The 8,503-nt window shown below is 35.6% G+C and overlaps 1 protein-coding gene across 1 annotated transcript; it reads right to left on the reverse strand.

Moving 5' to 3' along the window:
- Positions 1-2,994: 2,994 nt before the first annotated feature.
- LOC105261714 (uncharacterized) lies at positions 2,995-3,963 on the reverse strand. Its single transcript, XM_011293473.3, has 3 exons — positions 3,548-3,963; positions 3,218-3,493; positions 2,995-3,158 (listed from the first exon to the last, which is right to left on the reverse strand). Exons 1-3 carry the CDS (start codon positions 3,628-3,630, stop codon positions 3,059-3,061), a joined length of 459 nt encoding a protein of 152 aa, XP_011291775.3. The 5' UTR covers positions 3,631-3,963; the 3' UTR covers positions 2,995-3,058.
- Positions 3,964-8,503: the final 4,540 nt, after the last annotated feature.

An 8,503-nucleotide genomic window follows, 5' to 3' on the forward strand; every position in this document is an offset into this window, starting at 1 on the left:
TCAGTGGGAACCAATTCTTGTGCATATTTGTGTGCAGCGCTTGCCTTTAACCACCTTTGTGGGAGCACAGCATCAAAAATAAGTTATTGTTGTCTTCTTGGTCAGACTTAGAAACTTTCCTGACCGAAGGAATACAAACTTTGCAATGTATTAAACATATGCGTAGAAAATTGTCCACAAACATTGTTTCTCCTAGTTATTTGCCTAACTCGTTATCATCACATAGTGTTTCATCTCATTGCTCCTCCGCTAGATCGTTGACATCTAAGCATGTTCCTACATCTAGTTCCACCATTAAAAAGTCGTTAATACATGTGCCAAAATCTGTTCCGTCATCTCAGTCTACTAATTTTCTGTCAAGTTTATAAAACTTTCATTTGATGTCAAATTTGTGATTGTTAAAAGGATAAGCATTGCATAAATTGTTATTGTTTTCTTGTGGCCACACTGTTAAAAATTGTCATAGTGCAAATAGTTGCAAATCGTCCAAACAAAGGCATGACAGCATTCTTCACCGACCACAAATTACTAGTCTTTTGGAATACCTTGTTCAAAACAATCTCCGGTATCTACAATTTTTAAGAATCTTGAATCTGGCTTGGCTTCACAAACACACATTATTTTACGAAGGTCCAAAGTCGAGCACCTAAGCCTTCTAAAACGCACCCATTCTCTGCAAAAAATATTTCCAGTCGGTCTCCCAAAACAATTGAAGATATTGTGCTTTTGGGAACTGCAATAGTCAACATCGTTCATAATGGCAAATCGTACACTGCTCGAGCAATTGTAGATCCTTCTTCTACGGTATCAAAAAAATTAAAAATAAACTTGGTATTTTAACGCGCTCTGAGACTACTTTCTCTAAAGCTGTTGTACCAAGAGAAATCTGTTCTCTAAAGTTCATCTAGAATTTTTAAAACTAAACCTTTAGTCTTACCTAAAATCAAGGGGGAGTTGTTCTCGTCTCCACCTTTTTGTATTTTAAAGACTCGAATTCCTTTATTCAGCGGATTCTCGATAATATCCCAATAGATTTGCTGCTTGGCGCTGGCTTGTATCTTATATTCTAGAAGCTGAACCTCCAAAAATTGTGTTGGATACTTTGCTGGCCCAAAAGTCTATTTTCGGGTACATTCTCACCGGTTCAGTACCTCCCTCAACTGTAACATAATCTCGATCCAAACATTGAAATCGACCAAATTAGCAAAGAATCGTATCACAAAAGAAATTTGCTGAAAACATTAATTGCGCTAAACATTGAAATTGTAGACCGAATCTATCGGTAATTCGTCAAATCGCTATGATAAAAATTCGAAAATCTGCAACTATAGCTCACTTTGGAATCTGAATTTACATTATCTTCTAATTTCTGTTAACATAATATAGATTGCTAGACTCGTAGTTCTAGCAAGGGGCCGGAATGTATAAGTTCCACCACAACTTTCCAATTTCCGTCAATCACGGATACTGATTGGCACACTGACATCTCCTCTACAACTCCCTTGGCGGAGACCGTAGTGAGTGGATTGCCGCTGGGTATTGGTTGTTGTCGGTTTGCTCTAATTGGAAGTAAATGTAGTTGTAATAAAAGAGACAAGGGATCACATAGAACCTCTGCGTTCACTTGTCTGTATTTGTATATGTATTGTACATAGACATGGGGTCCTCAGCGATCACTTAGAACCACTGCATTCACCTGTCTTGTAGAATCGAAAGCAAAAGCACACGGCCTCTGTCGCCACCCAAATTACTAAAAGTAATTTGTCGCATAAAAAAGGAGAATAAATAAAGCATGAATTATATTAAGAAATAATACTCATTTATCTTTGTTTTATTTCTTGTAATTTTCTTTCTTTGCACACCACACACGCGTATCACCCGCACCTCACCTAAACCTTCACCTACACATCATCTCAAATAATAACTGTGGGGAGTTATCGTTGTTGTTGCTACCGCTTTCGAAGCCATTGCGCCACTCCCCCTGAGCTAAAAAGACATTGTGATTATTGAATTTAAAATACAGAAGAATAGTTCTTAAAATTATGCCTTCATATCATTCCCCTGAATGTAAAGCTAGCCATTGTAGACGAATACAGGTAGATGCATTAACGCTTCCAAACTAGCATTTGGAAGTTTGTTTTTGAAAAAAATCACTTTGGTGAATCTTCTTCGAGTCATTTTGGTGATCAAAAAATCAATTTAATTTACAACAACAAAATGTAGGCCAATTGCAAATCATTGAGATCTGCAAAATGTGGCTATATTTCCGTTATTTATTATCGTATTGCGATAATCTAAAGATTGAAAAATGATTAGTCTTAAAACGATCATGGAGCTGTTTGAAAAGTGATCATAATTATGTATTTTTTGATATTTTTAATTGTAAATTCTCTTAAGTATATACATTTTTCCATGTTACGCAGTACAATGGTTGATCTTTTTTTTTTTGTTCAAAAAGATTACTGAAAAACAAGATGAAGTCGAAAGTAATAAACACTTCAAAGCTGAACTGTTTCTATAACAGTATGTCCGGTATACGTTCCAAAGCTGATATTATGGTCTTTACGGAAACATTGTACAATGAAGAGAAGGTAGACTACACAACAACAAGTTGTTTATTATCACAAAAAATGATACCATTTGTGGCATTGATTTTAAATACATAAAAAAACGCGAAAAATTTACAGCCTGTTCCACGATATCGAAAGAACACGTTCGCACTACTTTTACACGACAAATAGCTGATTTCCGTTCCGCTAAAATCCATCAGAACGAAAATTTGCACGAAAATCAAAGCGTACGAAAACGTAAGCGTTTCAGTGAAATTTTGCGTTCCACTATCTTTTTTCTTTCGTACGCATGCGAACACAAATGTCAAAATCAGTCACTTGTGTGTTTGCTGTCGTATGATAACAATTAAGGAAAATTGTTTTAACATAAACATTGCTTGCTTGAAAATGGAAACAAAAATGTAAGTTAAAATAATAAATGCAATTTAATATGTGAACAACAAATATATATTTTTTTTTATTTTCTCAATTCCAGCACGAAAAAATAACTACACAGCTGCGGGCACTAGTTGTGTATATGGAGGAGAATCCTGAGTTCGCCAGAAGAGTGCAAATTTTTGAAAGCAGCAGGCAATGCCTGAAAGACCACTGGAAGAAATTAGTTTTTAAATTAAATACCATACATTGTTCTTTCATAGAAAGCCTACATTGTGTTGTGTTCCTCTGTGAGTGTCGGCTTTTTTATCCATTGGCCACAAATGTGGTCCTCAATGGTTCTGCTCACTGTCGACTTCGCTGTTGAAGTCAAGGCTTCGTTCCCTAAATTCTGTTGGTAGCTTCCTTTCGCCAAAAACCGCAAGAATGAGCCAAGTTTTAAATCGGGGCGGATTTGGGTAGTTCTACAACCGTGCACCCACTTCTCTTCCATCATATCCAAAAGAGCCCGAAAAACTTCCTTCGACACACGAAAATTGGCCACAAACCTAGAAAAATTCATTTTTTATTATTTCAAAATGTAAAAATACAATCATACTTACTGGTTGTTAGGTACTTCAAATAAATTCGAAGCATCTCTTAAATGCCTCCGTGGCACATTTTGAACCTCCTCCACATCATTCATAACAAATAGGACTACAGAAATATTAATTTTTTTATTTTTTAAGAACACAAATAGTTTGAACACAATCTTTATTCTGTTTGTTTATTTACAATTTGTTTGTTTACAACTGAACTGTCAGTTGAGACAGAGCCACTGCTGCTTTTTCGCGTTTAAATTAGACATTTGGCGATTTTTTTTGCCTTATTTCGCGATTAATTTTTCCAAAAAATATTTAGCAACACTGAATCACGTAAGGCTATGCGAAAGAAAGAACGAAAGTTAGTGGAACGCATTCTTATACGAAAGTTAGTGAGTAGCCTTCGTTCGCACAAATTTTCTTTCGAGATCGTGGAACAGGCTGTTATAATATATATATATATATATATATATATATATATATATATATATATATATATATATATATATATATATATATATAATCGATTGCTTGTGCCCTACCTTGATTTCATTGTACCATTGTTAAATGGTGATGTGTAATTAACTAACATTTAACAATAACAAAATTATTGTTAAAGGAACTATAAATTCATTCTGACAATTAATTCGTCGAGAGCAAACACAAATATGTAATAACAATATATTTCGTTAAATAAAGTAACAAAAAACAGAGATTCTGAAAAGATTTTTGTTAATCATTAATCGCTATTATACATATAAAATGTCTTCCTGGGAAACTACAATTGCAATATCTGTCCTGGCGTCATGTCCTGGTTTGAGGGATTTTGTTTGGCGCTCAACCACAATTTTTGAGAGTTATGTTGGAGGGAGTCTTAAACGCACCTCAAAAAATTTAATGCATAAAACAATCTGGAACTTCAATTTATTTAGGCTGTGTATGTGTCAGAGTGTTGCATTCCTAAATTATAGGCGATATTTATGCTTTAAATATTTTTTGCGAAAAGAAGGCTTCAGAAAAACATTTTCAGATGTATATCTATTGCTTAGAATATCCCTCACATAAAAACTTTTTCCGATATTCGATATTTTGAAGCTTTCGAACAAACTTTATTCTCAGACGACTTGGGAACTATAGTTTTTGAATAGCGATTTCATTGGGGGTTGCGATATTAAGGGATCTAGCTCTAATGAAATAATATGCAACAATTATTGTATATTTTCTAACTAATTGTGATTCATTTAATTTAAAATTTCCTCACGGGTCCTTTTTTACCCCTTCTTTACATTTTGTCCACTACTCATTTATACGTCCTTGTTTATTTCGTAGATTTTGTTTCCATTTCCTTTGCATTGTATTGTGTTTTCGCGCATTTCTTCTATTTGTTCGTGTTTTTTTTTTTTTTTTTTTGATCTATTGATATTTTGGTGTTTTGTTTTTCATTTATTTCATCTTCTTTCTTCAAAACCCCAAAATCATCACAACAACAATTACCATATACAAGAGTAATTGTCATCTCTGCTGATTGTTGCCACCTTGTGACATATTTGACACTTACGAATAAAGCTGCCCTCAGACACACCAACAGTTGGCCCAACTTGTCACTTTTAAGTTGTATGAAAAAGTTGGTCGGTCTCCTCGCACGTACCAACTTTTCATACAACTGTTGTACCAACTTTTCATTTACAAAGTATTTTTGAAGCGTCAACATGAACTCGGATGCTTCTTGCGCTCAGCATTTGTATGTGCTGCTTCACCAAAGTCAAGACATATATGAAAAAAACACTGAAGTTGGTACAACTTGCCCTCACACGCACCAACAGTTGGCCCAACTTACGAAATTATCAAAAATTTTTGATATTTCCAACCAACTTTCGAAAAAGTTGTAAAACTAGCACTCAGACGCACCAATAGTTGTACCAACTTGTCACAAGTTGGGCCAACTGTTGGTGTGTCTGAGGGCAGCTTAAGTAACATATGATCACATTTATTAGGGGTGTTCACACTACCTAATATTATCCAACAAATTGATAAAAACATTTTTATGCCATTTCCGGATATTTCTTGTATTTATTCCTTCGGATATCAACTAAAATTAAATTTAAATTAAACACTGTGCACCCTATATCCGGTCTTATTTATTAAAATATTATTATTTTTATATAAATATAATATAACATATTATATATTTAATAAAAAATATTTAATTTTTTATAAAACATTTTTGATTTCATTTTTTTGTTGTTGTCCGCTACTGATTGAAAACGTACATCTTACAGTCCGTGCACCCTACAGTCGTTTTTTAGACATTTTTAATATTTTTTCGAATTTATGATTTTTATTAAAAATTTTTGATATTTTTTCGTTGGCAATTGTTATCATCGATACTTTGCCATAGTTTGCAGGTATTCTACGATACATTGTACATATTTTACGAAATTTGGAAGACACTGAGGGAAATTTTTAGTTAATATTTATTTTTTTCTTCAAATTTCTATGTATTTGTGGTTTAATCACGTTAAACTTCAATATTTTAACCGTATCTACGATACGTTATTACGATTAGTCAACGACTTATTATAAAATCAGTGTATTTCTAATAAACCACATTAATTTTCTTGAAGCATCGCGTGCTTTAAAGTACATTTTATTAACATTTTTGTAAAAAATGTTAACGTTTTTAATTTTCACACAAATTATTCGACATTACGTGCCAATTTCTAGAAATTAAAGCAAGGTCAGAACGTTATGGGAAAAGGTGAAAACCGTTTTTGACAAGTGTCTTAATTATTTTGCAGAAGAAGACAGTTCAGGTGAGGAAATCACTGCCGCTGACACAAAATACGATGTTGCATTTAGATGTTATCTAAAATTATTAGCTTTCATAAACAGGAAGTTAGATGAACTTCGGACTCCGCCTAAGTCATCAATGGCGACATCGTCTCCTCAGGCTAGCGTAGGTAATAGGACTATATCTCGTTCCGAGATTAACACAGTCAATCAGCCTACTCCTCGATCGCCTCATTCGCCAATATCTTATAACTCATCACTCACATCCTGTGGTGGTGATAATTCTGGTCATAGGTTGAATATACCGCCTTGTGACAGAGAAATATTTAATGGCCGCTTTCTGTCTTGGCCTATATTCAGAGACTTATTCTCGGCAGTGTATATTAACAATACTGGCAATAGTGACATTGAACATATATGTTATTTAAACAATAAGAGCAGTGGCGACGCCCATGACTAAGCTTTCACTTACCCACAAAAACTTTGGTCTTGCGTGGAAAGTTCTAAAACAAACGTATGACGATCCACGTATTTTGGTGAACCACCAACTTAAACTTTTATTTGACCTGCCAGTATTAGACAGTGAGACTAGTTTAGGTTTAAAGAAGTTACAAAGGGGCATAAATGGGTGTATTCCGGCCATGTTAAATTATGACGTGTCAACTGAAGGCTGGGACCTTATTCTAGTGTTCATATGTCTTCAAAGTCTCCCCAAAAATAGCGTCACACTTTGGGAATAGTGTATCAAAAATAAATCTGCTTTGTCTTTCTGGGAAGATTTGGATAAGTTTCTTACAGAACGCATCCAAACTCTTACCTGTCTTCGTGACATTAGAGGAATTGACAACGTCAAATCTCAAATTATTATAAAAATTCACATTTCACGAATGCTGCACAAACCGATCCTCTACTTTTACGCCTCGTAATTCACCTTCGTCATCTAGGCCATCCCGAGCACCCTCCTATAACACATGCATTCTATGTCCACGACAAATTTGTTTGTCCAATCAGCCCTCCACTTCTTCAGGTCTAACTTCCAGCTCTTCTAACAGACAGGTATTTCATACCGCTCAAAGTCGAAATGTTCCATTAGGCACGGCAATGGTGAACATCGCTCACCACGTATCCTGCCAGAGCATTAATTGACCCTGCTTCAGAAGCTTCTATTATTACAGATCGCTTACAGCACATTCTAGGCATCGCCTACTCTACAATTGTGGCTACCATTTCTGGTATTAATCAGACAGTTTCGACTACGTCGCGCAAGTTGTGTTCTTCGACTTCGTTTCTCGTTTGCCAAATGTACGTTTGGCTGATCCAAATTTGTTCAACAGTCGCCCTGTTGACCTCTGTCTGGGAGCAGATCTTTATTCGAAGATTCTACTACAGGGAATTCACACTAATATCTTAGGTTCCCTAATAGCACAAAATACGGTCTTTGTTTGTATCATTACTGGTTCAATTCCCCCTCAACATCTATCTGACTTTTCCGTTAAATTCAGTATATCTGACGAAGAGAACCTTAAAAAGGTCCTTCCTCGTTTTTGGGGACTGGAGGAATTTCCTAAACGTCCAATTTTGTCGCCCTCCGACCAGTTTTGTGAGTCAAATTATAAACGTACCACACGTCGGGATTCAGAGGGCAGGTACGTGGTCAGCCTTCCCCTCAAGACAGAGTTAGTTGGACAGGCAGACTTAGGATTTTCCCGAAATATTTGTTTACGACAATATCTTCGGAATGAGGCATCTCTTCTTCGAAAGCCACGAATCAAGACAGTCTACGACCAAGTGGTCAATGAGTATTTAGATTTGGACCATATGAGGCCAGTAGTTGCCGCGTCAACAAACTCTACGGTTTGTTACCTCCCCACCATCCAGTAATAAATCCCAACAAGAAGACTACCAAGCTTCGAGTGGTTTTCAACGCGTCGAATAAAACTTCCAACGGAAAAAGTCTTAATGATATTTTACATGTGGGTCCCACTCTGCAATTAGACTTGGTATTCCTTATCCTTAGGGGGATATTTTTGAAATTTGTACATAACTGCGACAGAGGTATCGCCAAATTCGTGTCGATCCGGCACATACTCCACTATAGAGATTTTTTTCCGGGATTCTCCTCAGACACCTGTTCAGGATTTTGAGTTGAAGACGGTAACATTCGGCGTAAACTGTGCTCCCTATTTA

This window comes from Musca domestica, unplaced genomic scaffold (assembly GCF_030504385.1).
Source record: "Musca domestica strain aabys unplaced genomic scaffold, Musca_domestica.polishedcontigs.V.1.1 22, whole genome shotgun sequence".
Lineage (NCBI taxonomy): Eukaryota > Metazoa > Arthropoda > Insecta > Diptera > Muscidae > Musca > Musca domestica.

Bases quoted from the DNA above. Each gene is read 5' to 3' on its own strand.
- LOC105261714 (XM_011293473.3), bottom strand. From the start codon at position 3,630: ATGAATGATGTGGAGGAGGTTCAAAATGTGCCACGGAGGCATTTAAGA. The intron at 3,494-3,547 runs GTAAGTATGATT...GAATTTTTCTAG, and splicing joins TTTGAAGTACCTAACAACCA to GTTTGTGGCCAATTTTCGTG. The intron at 3,159-3,217 runs GTAGGCTTTCTA...AATTTCTTCCAG, and splicing joins ACAGAGGAACACAACACAAT to TGGTCTTTCAGGCATTGCCT.